This window comes from Lagopus leucura, unplaced genomic scaffold (assembly GCF_019238085.1).
Source record: "Lagopus leucura isolate 7727_CA_CO unplaced genomic scaffold, USGS_WTPT01 Super-Scaffold_739, whole genome shotgun sequence".
Classification (NCBI taxonomy): Eukaryota; Metazoa; Chordata; class Aves; order Galliformes; family Phasianidae; genus Lagopus; species Lagopus leucura.
The window spans coordinates 5,092,503-5,110,853 of NW_024962255.1; the positions used below are offsets into that span (position 1 = coordinate 5,092,503).

The 18,351-nt window shown below is 36.9% G+C and overlaps 1 protein-coding gene across 2 annotated transcripts in view; it reads right to left on the minus strand.

The window, feature by feature from the left end:
- Window positions 1-18,351, minus strand: part of OGDHL (oxoglutarate dehydrogenase L) — a 51,764-nt gene that overhangs the window by 32,527 nt on the left and 886 nt on the right. The window contains exons 2-6 of one of the 2 annotated variants that reach the window (XM_042863403.1): window positions 13,258-13,437; window positions 8,380-8,482; window positions 5,170-5,285; window positions 3,197-3,351; window positions 276-422 (exon numbers count right to left, since the gene is read on the minus strand). In XM_042863403.1, coding sequence (XP_042719337.1) covers window positions 276-422; window positions 3,197-3,351; window positions 5,170-5,285; window positions 8,380-8,482; window positions 13,258-13,437 — 701 coding nt within the window. Of the gene's footprint in view, window positions 1-275; window positions 423-3,196; window positions 3,352-5,169; window positions 5,286-6,650; window positions 6,665-8,379; window positions 8,483-13,257; window positions 13,438-18,351 lie in introns of those variants that run through there. The other variant, XM_042863404.1, reaches the window with a different exon arrangement.

The window sequence follows — 18,351 nt, forward strand, 5'->3', positions numbered from 1 at the left end:
CGCAAAAGTATGTCTATCTCAGCCTGCTTTCTCAATTCTAGACTCAATGGAATAAATATCACAGCTGCTGCCACACTTGCTTTCAGCTCCAAAGTTCACCTCTAAGGGCCGCAGCTGTCACTGACACGTCTGTTACATTTCTGCATAGCCATTGCTCACTCTAACAAACTCTTGCTTCCACAGCTTCTCTAACATCAATTTTATTAATAAAATTCAACTGCTCAAAGCCTGCCTTAAGACTAAAACCATGCACTGGGGGTTTCTGTTGGCATTACCTATGAGGCATCCCCATTATAACATATTCAATTCCCATTTCACTGGATTTATCAATGATCGTCTTAAGCGCAGGAATCATTACTTCACATCCTTCCAAGCCAAATCTCTTCTCAGAAGACCACTTGCGAGCAAGGAAGTCTTCAAATCTTCACCAAAGGAAAACAAACAAACAAACAAACAAAACAAGAAACAGTATTTACATTACGAAAATGTAGCAAATACTTATTGTTTATGAATACATGCTTATAGGCCTCCAGTTATCAGTCACACTTTGGGGAAAGGGGTAGAGAGAGGAAGACAAAACAAAATTAAGTCTTCCTCCTCCATTTGAGAATTATTTACCCTGACTTTGAAACGATTTGGATAGGCAGAAGAGTCACCATCTTGGTCAAAATTCAAGTTAAACAGTGCTCTTTCCCATGTACAGCCCTTCCTAGAAAAGAAGTCTTCTCTATGGATTGAAAAAAATAGAGAATCTGTATTTTCTGGAGATAACTATTAAATGCTCAAAGAAAACAGCAGCAGAAAGCATGCCTATTTCAATAGCAGAGCTCCACAAATTGCCTGATGTAATGGCTGGAAATGTGCCAAGAGAAAAGACACAGGAATTTCTGGTCCAGCTACATCAGGAGAAAAGTGTGGATCCTTGACAATTCTATGCTTTTTCATTCTTTAATGCATTTGGACCAGAGGCAGTGCAAGTGGTTAAAAAGCACCTTTTAACAAATACCAAAAGGGTCATATGTTGTCAAGCATGGAGATAAAAAATGCAAAGAGAATACATCTTCATTAAAATAACTGTATAAAATCATCTTTGCAATGTCTGGGCTTATAACGCTGCCATCATCCATTAAGACACGGCTTATTCCTCACTTAAAACGTTGACATCTACATCTTTGAAATGAAATTGAGGAGAGAAATGAAGAGACTCTCCTTAGATAAACATTGAATACCTCGGCTAAAACATGCTGCCATAATTCTGAGGAAGTCAGTGGGGTCATGCCTGCTCATATGAACTGAAAGTGGGGTCCCTATGCAAACACCAAGCCTTACAGAGCAAAGAAGAAACTGCTTGTATACAGTTTTCCTTCTCTTTGCAGCTGAAAGCCAATACTGCACAATTAGAAAGCTTGTAATTTAAGTCAAGCTAGCAATAAGCGTGTAGAAGTACAATATTTCAGCCACATCTTGCAAGGCCCCCATACGCTGCTGTGAGTTCACAAGGGCAGGCAAGCTGCTGCTGCTGCTGCTATGCATATCTGGTGCTCAGCAAGGAGCAAGTTTTATGTAAGACAGCTGCTAACAGAAGGGGAAATACGGAAAGACTTGACCCTGCACAGGTATAAGATGCCCAGACTACACAGTCGTTGTCCAGCACTGATATGTGGAGTAATGCACAAAGCTCAAATATCTACAGTCATTGTTTTGTGGGAAGAAGATCTTTTGTTCAACAGGCTACATGTAAACATCGCAAAGAATGAGAAATCTTGCTTTAAAATACAGTTTCAAGTACCTGAAGTATGTACTTGGAAGTAACAATTTTAATATCAGGATCCTTAGGTAAAATGATGTAGCTTTACAAAGTCTCTTTACAAACTGTTCTCAAGACCACAATCAGTTGTTCACAAAACCAGATTTCTTTTTTTCTTGTTCATTTTCAGACAAAACTAGCACACTAGATGGACAGAAACTTAAGTAAAACTTTTTTCTTCCATTTACAGCAGAAAATTTATTTGGTAGAAGATGAACATTTGGCTGCTTTGTGCCACTACAAACTGCAGATTTTTCCGTAACTTAGATAAACAGGAATAACAGCAAAAATTTTTGTCTCCAGAGAAATGGCGATTATTACACTGAGAGCTTGAAAAATGAACTTACACAGGTGCAACATTCACTTGATCAGTAAGTGACTTATTTCTGTTTAACTTACAACTGGACAAACAATCTTGTTATAATATTGGCAAAGAAAATGCCTGGCAATTTACCTTCCAAGACTTCCAATGCACCCTTCATTTTTAAGTCTTTGAAAAGAGAAGCTTAATCAAAAAACTTGCCTTTAAATATTGCTAACTCTCGTGTTTACCAAGGAATATGCAAACTGTTTCAAAACATAACAGCTAGCATAAATCTCATGCCTGGGAAGAGAATCTAATTCAGGCTCTGGAAATAAAGCATTTCTATACAGTCACAATGAGAGAAATCAATGAGCTGCTTCCAGACATGCTTTCCTACACTGCAGAGAACAAAACTCTTGCTGCCAGCACATTTCAGTGTACCTCAAAAGGCAGAGGACAAAAACTAGACTTGAAATAATATCTAAATCCAGTCCCATCTTGACACAGCTTTCCAAAGAGACTATTAGTATCCCAGTGAGTCAAACAAAACTCAGGTTAACATTCCACTCATCTAAAAATTCTCTTTGAATTGATAGTTATGATTGATATGATTTCTTTTGACCATGTGCTACCAGAAAGATATACGCGTGGCAGAATATCAGCACTCAAATTTGTTATAGAATCCTTAGAGTTGGAAGGGACCTTTTTATGACTCCTATTTTTTGAAACAGGCTATGAATGTTCTCACATAGATATCACTAGTCTGCTGAAACATTTTTTCCCCATTATTTCTCCAAAAGCTAATCCAAACATTGCCGCATTTGCCACAAAAGTCTGTGTGAGTGGCAAAGATCACCACTTCCCATTTAAGAAAACAGAACATTAAAATTCACTACACAGACCTTGATAAACCTCATAGTACGCGCTTCCCCTTGATAATGTGGCCAGGTTAACTATACACACTTGCATTCTAGGTTTCATTTCAACTCTTAACCTCTACCTGAAATTTACTGAGCCCACCAGCTTCCCATGTTGACGTATACCCAGCAGTCACAGAGAAGTTTCCCAGCACCACCCCAGCATACCTCATTGAGCGCACCAGCCGTGCCAGCAAAGTCCTTTTTTCCTCATTTGTAAACTTCATAACACCTGGTGTCTCAAACTTCTGCCGGATCCATTGGCACTGCTCCACGTCATTGATGAACATAAATTCCAAGCCTATGTGTTGGCAGTAGGTATTCTAGGGTGTAAAAACACCAATTCAGGAGGCTTTAGGAATTAATGGGTCATGAAAAAAACAAGTAGAACTTGAAAATCATACTTTCTTGCACTTCTGAAAATCCTGTTTTATCTTCTCTTCCCCTAGATTCTCCTCACACAAATCCTATGGGCAAATAAACTATTTTACTGAATGCAGGCTTTGCCTCACTAAATTGAAAGCTTCCTCCACAGAATAACATTGAATAGTTTTGTACTGAAAGACTTTCCTTTGGATTACCAAAGGATTTTCAAAATAGGCCAACATGTCTGCCTTAAACTTCCCGCCATATTTCACCTAACTCAAGACTCCTCTTCTGGACATACACAGTCCTTCCTTATACGCAACAGCAAAAATTCCAAATAATTTATTAAAATATATCCCGCCTTTTTAAAAAGTCACCTAAAGTAATAAAGACAATGAAAAGACAACTCATACCTCATACAAGTAATCAGATAGCTACCAAGAATGGAAAAAACAAAAACAAATCCAAGCAGCTGAGAGCAGAGAAAGAAATGAAAAGCAAAAACTACACAGACACTTTAAAATTTTAGCATATTTAGTATTTATTTTCTTCTTACCTCAAAACTAATATTTTACCAGAAAAATTGTGTTTAAAATACAGTCAATAGAAATAAGGCATTGTGAATTTGAACACATAGCATGTGTTCTCTACTGCATCTAAGAAGTCATTTAATTCAGCTTCAAATGAAAAAAAAAAAAAATCCAAAGCTCTGGTGGGAGGAAGGAAACTGGAGGGTTATTCTCTTTAACACAGATCAGTTTTTCAAGGCTTTTAGATTTTGCTATTGATTTTTTCCCCTTATTTGTACATTATAATTTTAAGGATTTTTTTTTTTTTTAATATTACTGCTGAGAATGCTGGAAGTACAAAAAAAAAAAAAAAAAAAAAAAGCACATTTTGAGCTCCAAAGCAAACACAGTAGACACTGTCTGTGCATTAGATAAGCTAATGTAACAGTGGGTCATATGTGCAACCCAACTCACTCTCTTACACTTCAGCAGATTAAAGCACAGAGTTCCTATAAGCTCAGTATTTATTTTCTACTTACTCATGTTGCTTACTCATGATTCAGTTCTCTATTTTACCCTTCTAAACCCCACTCACCCCTAGCCCTATCTACTGCAACGGATTTCACTGCCATGCAACAAAATGAAATCTCTACTACTTCAACACTACAAGATCCCCAAAAAAACACAGTCAAGAACACTCCATGTCTACTAGCTTAGTAGTTCACAAATTCACTGCAAGTTCTACTTAATGTTTGTAACTTCCTCTATGTACATTTATGTAAATCATTTACTATCTTGGATGACTTCACATGGCATAGCTGTATTTGTCAGAGAACAAAACTCAAAGAAGGGGACTGGGGATAGAAGCAACGATCATCACCGTCTACAAACAGGACACCAAGAGAAATCTCTGCACATCCTACATATTGTTTGCAAGTGTTTAATATGTGATAGCAAGTAAACACAAATTATAAAGGTTCTACTGGTTTCAATCAATGGATCAATATAAGATCTTTTTTGCAAAACTATGGGCTGAATTAGTATTCTACATATTCCTTTTTTATATTTATCCTTCAACTACGTATTTCAGATGAAACTCATGGAACTACTATCTCTAAAAGCAGTACAGGAGAATTTCTTTTGTCATCTGAATTCTACGCTTGCTGTATTAATAAATGACAAATAAGTTCTCTGTGACTTACAATTGGAAAAAGTTCACTTCTGCAGGGATGAAAACAAGCCACAAATCAAAGATGTCATACTGACCTCCAGCCGTTTGATGATCTCTCGTAAAGAAAGACTGTTCTCATTTCCTCCTATGAAGGTGGTTGTAGGTAGTTGAAAGACTTTGTCCAAATCTGATTCATGCAAGCCGTAAAACCCTAAAACATGTGCATTATCAATTTGCAAAGCAAGGTGCAAGGCAAAAAGGAAATCAGAATTGTTTTTCAAACAACCACAAACCGAAGTTTAATAAAGAAATATTGAGAAAGATTAAGAATTGAAAATGAGAATATTTTGAAGGCATTCCTTGTTATAATGCACTTCACTCTGTATTTTAAAGAAATGTGTTCATTACAGTTACTGTTTGACTGGGAGTTACAAATCATTCTTTCTTAAACGCTCTTTAAATTTTACCATTTAAACACTGCCACTGACTCACTGACACTCCGTACTGCATTTTGTACTTCACTGTTAAGTGAAAAGACTAATTCACAGAATCACAGAACTACCAAGGTTGGAAAAGACCTTCAAGATCACCCAGTCCAACTATCCACCTATCACTACTAGTACTCAGTAAACCAGGCCCCTCAACACAAAATCCAAACATTCCTTGAACATGTAATTGTAACAATCAGTGTAATTGTAATGATCAGGATCTCTTCCTTGTGGGAAAAAAAAGCAACAAACCAAACCAAAAAGAACGAGCTTTCACACACAGAAACAGTTAATAGGCTGGTTGGATGCCTACCAGATTGATTTATCTAATATTAATAATGAAAAAAAACCAGAACACATTCAATGCAACTCTGCCCAAACACTCTGGTAGAATTATCAAGGTATTTCTTCCCCTGTCTTTTCATGGGGAAGTTAGTTTCAAAGATCACTGTGTGAAATGACCTGTACAGCACTATTTCCAAAGCAGCTTATAAAGCAGATTACCCCACTAAAACACAGTGTTGTTCAAGCATATCACATCATCTAGATTTAGAGCTATACAAATCCATGGTTTAGAATACAATTAAAAGAAAATATTTAACCATCATGCAGTTTCAAAAGCCAAAATACAGCACAGGCAAGACAGGCATCAATGCAAGTTAAAGAGTCCATGGGACAACGTTCAATCTTGACTTGTTAATGAAAAAATACATATAATCTTAAAATCTTGTTTTTATTCTGGAAAGTTGCAGGCATCCACTTTAACACTGATCTGAAAGCCAACACACAACTTCTAAACCCTCATGTAACAGTGCTGTGTTCTCTGTTATTTTTTATAATACAAAAGAAAAGAAAAAAAGGCAATTAAAGACTAAATAACTACAGAAGTTAGTATTTAGAGCTGGAATCGGGCCAAAGGACTGTGCTGCAAGACTTTTACTATACAGCACTTTCAGTAATTCTGTTTTAAAGTTAATACTATACATTGTTAATTTTTTTCTTTTTCATAACACACACAAAAAAAAAAAAGGTGGGGGGGAGGAGGTGAACAGTTCCATTTAAAACAAAGTAGTGCTACCACTCTATACCCTTTTCTTTGCTGTCTGCCAGACTTCACAGGCTCTTCATACTCTGTTATAAAAAAAACAACAGAACAGAACATGTACAGGCACACATAGAACACCTGTGCTTTGTACTGCAGCATATTTACAGAAGCATCACTTTGTATTTAAAGAGCCATACTCTTAGTGAAACTAAACAGTTCCTCAGCAATTCTAGGACTTGAATGTGCAGTAGGTATACTGTATATACTGTTACTATACCTGTAACTACTGCATTTCAAAAGCAACTCCCAGAAGAAGCTTCCTACCAGAAAGTTGTGACAAGGAAAAATGCAGAGGAAAATGAAACATTAAAACACCTTCTGTGCTATTTGAGGCTGTTCTTATGTTTTCTGCCTGAAACATTCAAAGATTTTTGTGACAGACAACACTTAAGATAACTTCTAACCTAATCATGGAAATTTTAGCTCAGTTGCTAAGATTTCAGACACATTCTTCCCATCTCATTCAGAGTCCAAGCATGTTTTTCCTGTGCTCACAGAGCTTGCAGTATCGTCTCTCCTGCCCAATCACTGCACTAAACTATCTGTAAAAAGTTAATCTGTATTGACATTGCAACAATCATTTATGATCTGAACAAATTATCTTCAGTTAGTACATATCCATTTTATTTTTAGTAGGTTCTTGTCTTTAAGGCTGACAAACTTCACAGTGAACCTTGATTTGTGTCAATACCTCTCTGTTTACAGACTTCAGCACTCCACTGCTTTTGTATGATCAAGGATCAGAACTGCTTCCCTTCGTGCCACCAGAAACAGAAAACACAGAGACTAAGCAGCAGCAGAGGTACTTAAAGTAAAACAAAGCAGAACGTGTTTTATCTGCTTCTTGCACCACATTTTATGACTAGTTCAAAAAGCTTCCCTATGTATCAAAGAAAAATTGATTCACTGTCCTTATCAGGCAGAATACCACCTTTCAAACAAACCAGGTATATCGAAGAGCAGAGAAAAATCAATCAGATGTTTTTTCATTCAAGTACAACAGGAATAAAGAAACCAGTCAGTACTACTTCTAAAAGACATGCCCTCTTAACAAGCAGAAACCCTCATCCTTACCAACCCCCTCAAAAGCAGATCCCTGTTTACTCTATTCTTCCAGCAAACTAATAATATATATAATAATATGTTTGATTATATACAATTCATGAATTCTATAGTTCCCATGCTTTCTTCTGATAATTTCAGACTTTGCTTCTTCAAGTGTAACAGAAAGGATAAATACCAGAGGCTAGAACCCAACTTAGGTATGAAATTTCTGCCACGGTGGTTCCCCTGTCCACCATTCTGCTTATTTCTTGTTTCGACTGGGGACATCTGAAGTTCAATCAGGATGAAAAAAAGGTACCAAGCATGAAGGCACAAAAGTGATTTAGATCACCAGAACTTGGTCTGATGCACTGATTAGTAATAATTTCTGGTGTCAAAAAAAGTAAGAATTTGTATATTTATATTTAAAATTGTTACTCATCTGAAAGTGAACTCACAGCAACCTTATCAGTGACCTCAGGGTAGAAATTTAATCTTCATGAAGTTTGAGCCTCCTTACTGAGACTCAAACACCTAACTATTTTGTGATACCATCAAGCACAAAAGGTACAAGCCTTCCCGCAATGTCTCATTCAATCACCTCAGCCCAAGGAGATAGAAAAAAGACAAGTAACCATTGCAAATAACAAGGTACGCTGTGTACTCACCAAGTTTATCGATTGTAGTGATTAAGTCAGATGGAACAAACGAATCCAGGTCTGCATCCAGAATCCCAAGAGGATCTAGCTGAGCCACATGATGGCCACGGATCTGAAAACAAAAAGTGACAGAAAAACAAAATCAAGCTAATTAAAGTCAGACAAAGGGAATAAGTCACCGCTACCTCTCCAAAGCGCGTAGATAAGCCATGAAGTCAAAACAAGGAAACACTGCTAACGTCAAGAGTCAGAGTCGCAAAGTTTGCCCCTAAAGAACACAAAATAAGCATTATTAATATCTCCAGATATTTATACTATCCCTATTAACAACTGTAGGCTACAAATTAGGATGCAAGGTTTTTGCTTGGCATTAAACTTAAAGTAGAATTACACAGAAATATAAATAAAGAAAACTGATATAGATGGCAAAATCTGAATCTTTGGATAAAGTTCAGAAAATAATTTGTATATTTTCTACTTTGGTTGTTTTATATTTATGCCTGAGTCTTCTTTTGAGCAGATGCAGAACACCAAAATATGGTATTACTGACCTTAAAAAATGGATTGATGAAAAATAATTTTATATCAGGATTTAAAAAATCAGTCTTCATAATCACATAGCAATCACATCATAGCTTCACATCACATAGCAATCTCTATTTTCATGTGAGAAATTCCGGAAATTTAGTCTATGATATGAATGATACTGAAGATACTAGAGAACACACAGGAAGTGGGGAGTTTAGTCAGCTTTCAGTTATCAGGATTGCTGCTGTCAATGCACACAAGTTGCTATAGATTAGTGCCTTACATTAACACACAACAATACTACAGAAGAAATAACTAATTAATTCAATAGAGACACACGAGTGCTTTGTGTTGGTTTTTTTTTGTTTCGTTTTGTTTTTTATATGGTCTCTGTTATGCATGAGACTCCTAGACCAAATTACCTCATTAAAAGCTTTTAATTGATGAAGATTTGACTACTTTCTCCTTACTACTTTTCAAGGAGAAATTCAGATCATATGAGCAGAATTTCATTCACATTGCTAATATCTCAATTGTCTCTTTATATTAATAAACTGGAACATTAATAACTTACATCACAAAGTACTAGAGAGGGATTAAAGTGTGGCTCATTTATAAGAAGTGACTTATAAAAACACTATTCAGACGTTCTGTATTTGCAGAAGATTTCACAACAAAAGCCATTCCACTCATAAGCAAACAAACTGAAATAAGGCATCTTATTTAGAACCACCAGCCCTGCAAATTCAGTCTGGCCTCTGAGACTCTTTGCATCTCATGAATCACCAGTAATAAAGCTCTGACAGGCAAAATGATGCCCACGGCAACATCTGTGCCACTTCATTGTTTACAGCAGCACAAAGTCTATCTGACTGGAACTAAGCAAACAATTCTGTCTCCAGCATCATCAACAGGAAAGAATTCACCTCCCTAAGCTACAGCTGCTCTCCAGTATTAGCTGGAAGATTATTAGCAAGAGTGCCAAAACCCATAAGAGCATATTAGTAAAGCATTGTGCCATATTACCAACTGCAGGAGCAGTTGGTCTTTACCTAAAACACAGTACACAATATCCATTGTGCCCAGTTTTCACAAGAGATAGAGGGTAAGAGTGAAGGAGAGGGTAAAGGATGAGCCAGCACAAAATTATAAGCAAACATGAAAAAAGAGATAGTTGAGCACGCATGAGCAAACACATGCAAACAAGCAAGAAAGCAAGCAAGGCAGATCTTGCAGCTCAATCAGATGAGATAAAACAGTCTCTAAGTGCTTCATTTCCAAGCTTAGCAAATCTGTCTTCTACTGAATCATTACAATTCTTTAATCTGGAAAATATACACATCTTCTCAAGTCAAAAGGATTCACACAAGTGACCACTGATTACTAAAAGATAACAGCAAGGGCTAAATCCTGATCCTGTCAAGATCATGAAATATTTTCACACTAAGAGTTAGTACAAAAGACCTTCTAAATAACATAGCAGTTACTGCTGAGGACAGCATATCCTCTAAGTATGGTTTGTAGATTGTTCCCTGATAGACACCCCTCAGCACAATCAATTTTACGCATTTTGCACATTTCACCTTATTGGAATGAACAGGTGAAACAGGCAAGTAGAAATGTCTGATGGTTGTCAGTGTTTCTAAGAAATAATTAAATACTGTCCTAATATTACATCTAACAGGCAATTTGCAAAGCATCACAAAGCCATCCAGCTAAACTATATACATATATATTGCTACATGCAGCAACCATGACCGTCAAGTGAAGTTTACAGTATTTCTGTACTACACTTTGACTTATCATTTGCGAAGTGATTCTGCAGCCCGTGGCAAAAAGTTTTGTTATTTTTCTTGTTTCAGACTAGGGTGCATTAGAGACTGGGTACTTTTACTCTCCTCCTCAGTTGCAGACCTTTTAACATGAGGAAAAATGTATTTCTAATTTGAACAAAAATCAGCTACTAGATATTGAGGCACAACAAGAACAAAATTTAACAAAGTCTTGCAAACGAAGCCATCTAAATGCATCTAAAGGGCAATTTTACTTAAGTATTTTAATTTTTTTTCAAAAAAAAACATTCTTTTTTCTTTTCTTGAACCTAACAAAAGTCATACTTTTCTTTTTCAGTTTAACACTACTAAAATCAAAGCGTTTGCCTGCTATTACAGAGGCACCGGAAATGCCATCCTCCATGCCTCCAGAAAGCTTTCTGTAGTATCCACAGCTTCAAGCTCTGTTTAAAAAACAGAAATGAAAGGAAACAAAGTCAAATGGATATGGCTACTCCTGTAGTTTTTGCAGTATCTTACAAGAAAAGAAAAAATTTAAGAAAAATTACCCCTTATCTAACATGAACTGCCATACTGTGTGATCTACCAAGTTCAACAAGACCAATTAGTTTTATTCCGTACTATTTTATGAAAACAGAGTTTAAGAACATAGTTATTTTCAACACGAGCTCATTCGCCACATCCTAATCAGATAACATTTAGCAGAGGTGCTAACATGTATGTGTTAATTGAGCTGGTTTTACTTGCTAGGAGCTAAACGATATTGAATTCAAAAGAACCACATGCAGGGTCAGAAGACACAAACTCAGAGGGACCAAGCCAAAACACCTGAGTCAGTACTGATGGTGGAGACAGGATGCCAAAAGGTATGCTTCTGTGCCAGTGCCTAGCTGAATTTTTGGAATATCTGCTCCAAATATCAAACAAAAGTCCATGACTGTTATGCACTGGTATAGAACTTAAAACCTCACATCCAATTCAGCTTCAAATCAAAATATAACTGTCATTAATTGTATCAAGACAGTGGCTTATTTCACAGGCATCTCACTAAATCACAGTGCATCAAAAGCAGCAGTCAGAAACACCATTCTGGACACAGATTCCAAACAAATAATTAAATAAAAGAGGAGCCAAGATATTAAACTTAAAAGCATTTTAGTGTCTGTGTTCATTTTTGTTAAGCACACACTTTCCACTGGAAATCCCTTCATTGTGTCCCGTGCTTTGCGTTAGAAAAGCAATAGATTAACTGCCTTTCCAGAAGACCTGCTCAACAGACCACACGGCAGTTTACCACAAAAACCATAAAACAGTGACAGGTCTGAGAAATGAAGATTCTGTATCTTTCTCAATTTCATTTCATTATCAGGCAAAGGAAGGTCACAAATTGATCTAATCCCTTCAACGCTGAATTCAGAGGGTATTAAATACCTTTTAAAAACAGACAGTTGCCTTAGGTAATCCTCTCTCATTGTCTGTCACAGACACATAGGTTCGTGCCATTTACAAAGACATTTCTATTCCATCACTTCAGTCAGATAACGCACACTTTCAAACGCAGGAGACAGAACAGCCATTCCTTAAAGAGTTTCAAGTCAAAGTAGCTTCATGTTCCCTAACTTTTTCCAATTCTTCAACAAAATTTTATTGCAAGCAAAAGTCAATAGGCTGAAGGAGTCGTTTACCACATAGATATTTCAAAGTAAGCTTCGTATTTTCTCTGCATTCGCAAACCTTTCTACTCCCTTACAATATTTCTCCAAAAACTGGATTAATAGGATTCATATCTGAATCAGTGGTGACAAGGCAATATATGTAGAAAATGAAGTTTTCACACTGTTTTTAAGCCCTCAGTGAAATTAAGATACTAAACACAAGACCAAATAGAAATATTTCAACTTGCTTTAGACTTGGCAAACATGTAACCAAAACCGCTGCATCACTTCCAAAATCCTTTTTTTTCTTTTAGAGGAAAAAGGAAATTATGCTATTTAATTTAACAAAAGGGTTAAAAAAAAAAAAAAAAAAATCAGAGTGTGAAATAAAGTCAATTTTGATGAATAGCTTCTCTAAATGAAATTCATCAAAGCTGACCTAAACTCAGTACCTTTCAGCCTCCCAAAATTCAGTCTCTGCTTCGTTCATTATTTCTCCTCTCTTTTTCCCTACAAATAATCCTGCTCATATCAAAAACCTCAACATGCACACTGGATGCATGAGAAGGTAAGCACATTTCCTTCTGTCTTACAGGAGGCTGAAGCATTTAGAACTGTGTAACAGCTTCCAGTTCAAGACAGACTTGAACTGTGGAAAGGTTTGTTGCTGAAGACTGGGAAAAGCTCTTATTTAATTGTACACATCTGAACATCAGCACCTCCATACTTTCTCTTCGTAAGACGTAAAATTAGTTGAGGTAATTATTACTTATCATCCCAATTTGGTCAACTGAGCTGGAGAGAAAAAAAGTCTTAATAGGCAGATGTTAAGATCAAAAGAAAAACGAAAGGAAGGAAAAGGTTGGTCACAAAGGAATGAACTCCTCACCCCTTCCCCTCAGTACACTTACTTGGTACGCTCTTATTAAAGACTGCACAGCAAGATGATCTTCAACAAGTTTTTCAGCTTTCCCCGGTGTCCGGGCCAGGCCATGGCTCTGAAGAAATGATGCCTTTCTTTCCAACTGATCTGGCAGTTGAGGATCATACGTTTGGCCAGCGTTCGCATTACGGAAAAACAAATCCCAAGACTGGACATGCGTACAGAGAAGGAAGGAAGAAAATTCCTTACCTCAGATGAATATTTCAATCAAAAGCAGCAGCTTCAAGCTACTAATTGTATCTCACTGCATGACAGTCTTAAGTACAACTAACAGCAACAAAAGAGCATATTCAATGCAGGATAAAAGCTCTATCTTTTCTGCCTCTGTAACCTCATAAGCAATGATAAAAGACCAGAATATACCAAGCTAGAAGGATGCCAGAAAGGTCATTAAGTCCAATATGTAAATGCTCCACACCTTTGCAGCATCTCCATGTCTTAGTTTACGTAGAAACCTTTTTGTCTGCCTTCTTAGACTGAGCTTACTCAGTGGAAAACTCCAACAATACGAGCGCAAAGCACCCTGATACAATATTCATTCACACGGCTCTTTTTCACGGCAAAGCTGATTCACACAACCAGTAACAGGTATAAAATTGTGCTGTTAATAAAGAGCTACCAAGCCTCTAAAACTGAAAACCTCAATAATTGAAATGAAACCATTCCTTTAATGATACTTAAATAGTTCATGATATTTAAGATACTCAATGAATATGCTGACTCAGTCCTTAAGAACTTTTCTTGAAGAAACCACTCTGCTGAGTGAGACTTTTGGTCAAAGATCCCTTCCCTGCTAGCTCAGGACACCTTACTATCAAAGAAATCACAGCCCTGGTTTCAGTTGCAGGTGACAACTTCAAAAGAATACACATTTCAGAAACAGAATTAAAACAAAAAGTCCTTTTACTTCCACCTACACTTTTATATAATTCACTTCAAATATTCATTGCAGAATACACAAAGGAAAGAAAATTATGTAATACCAGTTAGGCAACAAGAAAATATTTTTAAAATTATATTTTCATTAATAAAGACAGTTTTCACACTGGTATTTCTGCAGGTTTTAAGGCATTCAGGAACACTATGAGCAGGCCAACCTATGGTGGCAAAACCTCACTCGGTTTTCCGAGTTTAAGTTGTAGAAGTAGGTTCAGCACTCACTGAACCTGTGAACAGAAACTTCTTCATGAACATGAGCATAATGCCAGAAAGAAACTCTTCTAAGGCACCTCTTCTACTCTGTTATTAATATGAAGATGCATTGCTACAAATATGATAAACACATTTAATTATCCACCCTCCTCTTATGCAGGCTTGATGTAACACAGTCTCATTCGTACACACCTTGCAAATCAAGATAGGCACCTCACACGTCGTGGTTAGTTTTAGGAAATAAGTCATGCTTACCACCTTTACTCTTCTTTGCATCACACCTTACCTGTCACAATTAGATTAGAAGTCCAAATTCATGTAACATCCTATAAATGGTCTTCAAGAGTCTATCAGTACAACTGTATTGCCTTTGATATTCTGTCTATATACCTTACTCCACGTTAAGAACCATATTGTTATTCTACACCTATACAACACACGGTCGGAGAGATTGCAGGTCCCAGACCATGGTAAGCCAATACAATATCTTTGTGTTGAAAGTAAGGCTACGTAGACTGCAAGAATTATTTTGTCAATACAGATATTAATTTTCATTATTTTAGTAATTTCCAAACACACGTTTCGAACCATGACAAATCTGACATTCATGCAAAGTTTAAATAAAGAATGTGTTTTGCTTATCTCAGGGTTCATCTCTTCCCAGCAGAGCCGATCGTATTTCTTTGTTTTGTTAAAAGTTATCACAGCACAGTCCCACAGAAAAACTGAGTATTAAACTAGTGGACTGCTGAGACATCTGCTAATGAAATCCAAGAGAATTTGCCCAAGAAGCTACTGGGTTAAGAGCAAACACGGGATCCCTTCTGCATGCAAATTCACAAACAACAACAAAAAAACCTTCAAAAGGTTCAAATATGAAGACACCGACAGCTAAGAGAGAAGGAAACTACACTATTTCTTAGCGTGTTTTTGAACTTATTGATTTGTTGAGCCGGTTTGACATTTAATCAGAGGGGAGGGAAAATATATCATTTGGCTACAGAAAATTAGTTTTTTCTAGACATCCATCCATCAAAGCCTTTAAAAAATTCTGTAGTGCCTTTCAAGATTGATACCAGATTATAGTCCTCAAGTCTTGTGTATTGATGCCAGTTTCTGGCAACGGCATTTACCAAATGACTGAAAAGACATAAGACAAACTTGGTCTCACAGCTTACCTAAAGGTTCTCAACTAAATTTAAATTTTAATTAAATTTAAAATATGGTAGGGAGAAATTATAATAGAAAAACACATCTATACACATCTATGAGGGAAAAAAAAAAATCTGAAGTGGCACAGAAGTGATACACGATACATTCTTCTGCTTTTTTTTCTGACAGCAAATCCCTACTGCAGTTAACCACTATTTTAATTTCTCAATTAACGACATACAATTCAAGAGATTAAGTGGCGATATCTTACTCATATAATAAACAGCATTACACTTCAACAACTAAAACATCTGTAACCTTGCCAATGTTTATTTTTTCCCCTAGTGACATGATATTCATCAACTGCACTAAAAAGAGTAAATCCTTAGAAAGACACACACTGAGCATCACTACATAAAAACCAAACAGAGGAGAAAAGTCAAACAGAGGAACAAAACCACCCTTTTTCCAAGTATGCATAACAAGAAAGTGATTACATGCTCAAGGTAAAGCAGCTGCATACAGGATAATATGGAAGACATTATGTACTCAATATCCAACCATGCAATTTGTAATTAATCTTGTGATAGTTATAACTGAGCTTTGTCAAGCTTCTGCTTTATGATCTATGGCTCTGACACCACAATTCAAGCAGAAATAATGATGCCTTTCTCAAAGCCCACGTCATTTTATTCTGACTGCTGTTTTGGCTACTTTAAGGACAGGAAAATTCAGAAGACAAGGAAAAACAGGAAACAATCAGGAATTGATTTGCACAATGAATAGAAGCTCCTACGAAACAAATATATGCTAGCAAATACATATGCATGGTTGTATGGGAACTGCTGAGTCACGGCCTGAACCTCTGATTGATCACCTGAGGTGAGCCATGAGTCAGCCAGAGGAGCACAGGTGAAGGCAATTCACCTGTGCTACCGGAAGGGGTGGAGCCAGGCTCCACCCCTCCTGGACCTATTTAAGAGCTGGCTACCAGAGGGGAAGGATCTCTTCTGGAGATCCTCCTCTTTGATATCTTCTAGTGAGCTCAACCCAAGGGTAAGCTCTTCTACTTATTCTCTTTTGTGATCCTTGTTTGCCTTACTCTTTTGATTATATTGCAATTATAACATCTTGGTTATACAGCTTTGCCTTACTCTTTTGATTATATTGCAATTATAACATCTTGGTTATACAATGGTATATAAAGAAAGGAGACATTCTTAGGATTAAGAATGTTTTAAATATGCTTTCAAATAAACATACACGGCAAGACATACCTAATCAATGTGGGGAAAATCACTTGAGGAGCCTTGACTAACTGGAGTTTCTAAGTAAAAGTAAATAATGTGATCTTAAAAGCCAAGAAAAATAATAATAATTTAAAAAGCCTTTTCAGCTCATTAAAAAGGAGAAACATCTCTGTTCATAAGAAGGAACTACCTATGAGGAAAAAAAAGGAAGGAGAATATAACATATAAAAGCCTAGCACAAGTTGTGTCTTTGAACAACGCAGGATATAATGGATAAATAATGAAATCACCGTTTTCTGTAACAGAACGACAAAATCAGAAATTCACCTTCTGCCACACAACTATGGCATATATTTTCCTTATCTTTAAGAAAACAAAGTGACTAAAGTTCTCAGCATTTTGTTTTTTTCAAAGGCTCATCTAAACAATTTCTGTCAATAAAGGCAGTTTAAAAGAAATCAAAAATTAAATTCATTGATTAAACTAAAATTTAAAAGTTACGCGTGATTACAGCATTAATCTCTTCTCTCAACTGAAAAAAAAAAAAAAAAAAAAAAACAACCACCAAAAAACCACAATTATTTAAGCGTGAAGATTCGTAAAGTAATTCTGTCAATCATTTAGCTTTACACTCATAGTTCATTCAGTTCATTACTGCTCCGCTACGAGGGCGGTGGGGTCAGGGAGGCTCCCGCGCTGCGGGGACACCGCGGCGCAGACCGTTCAGCACCACAGACAGCTCCCGGCGCTCCGGTAGGTGACAGCGAGTGCCCGGGCTCGGCGCTACGACTGGCCGCGCTGTAAAGGGTCTGGATGAGAAAGGCCGCTCCTCCCAGTGAAAGAAGCTTGCTAGAAGTTGATGCAACTTAAATACATATTTATATAAAGACAACACCTCAAGTAGCACTGAGGGATGTGTTCATACGCACAGCATGCTCACAATGAAAGGGCTGATAACAAACTATACCACCAATACCAGATGAAGGCCTCATACATTACAGTCAATAGATTGACACAACACGCTGCCTTGCTCTACACTGGTTGTCGATGTAACTGGCAGCGACAAGAAGACGAATCAAAGAGAAATAGCATGAGAGAAGGAGCCACCCCTGGAGAAGGTCTCTTCAGCTGCAAGTTAAGGAACAAGACAAAAGGCCTGGCACCTGGCTGCTATTGGAACAACATTCAGTCTCAAGACTCATTACTGCCTTTTTCATCTTTTTCATCAAGATTGCACTCAGGATTCAGAAAAAAAAAATAGTTCCAGAACTGCTTATTTCAGTCCCCTTTTTTCCCCTCTCAACATGCATCACTTGCACGTTATCCATCCTGCACATTCCTAGATAGATTATCAGACCTACAGCAACAGGTTGTAAGTGATATTTTGATGTACGTGCCCCAAGAATAAGGGAACATACAACCAATTTGGTAAAACACTTCACACCGCTTCTGCAGAAAATTAGTCATTTGCCTTAGAATTTATCTAACTTCCATTTGCTTCTTAAGTT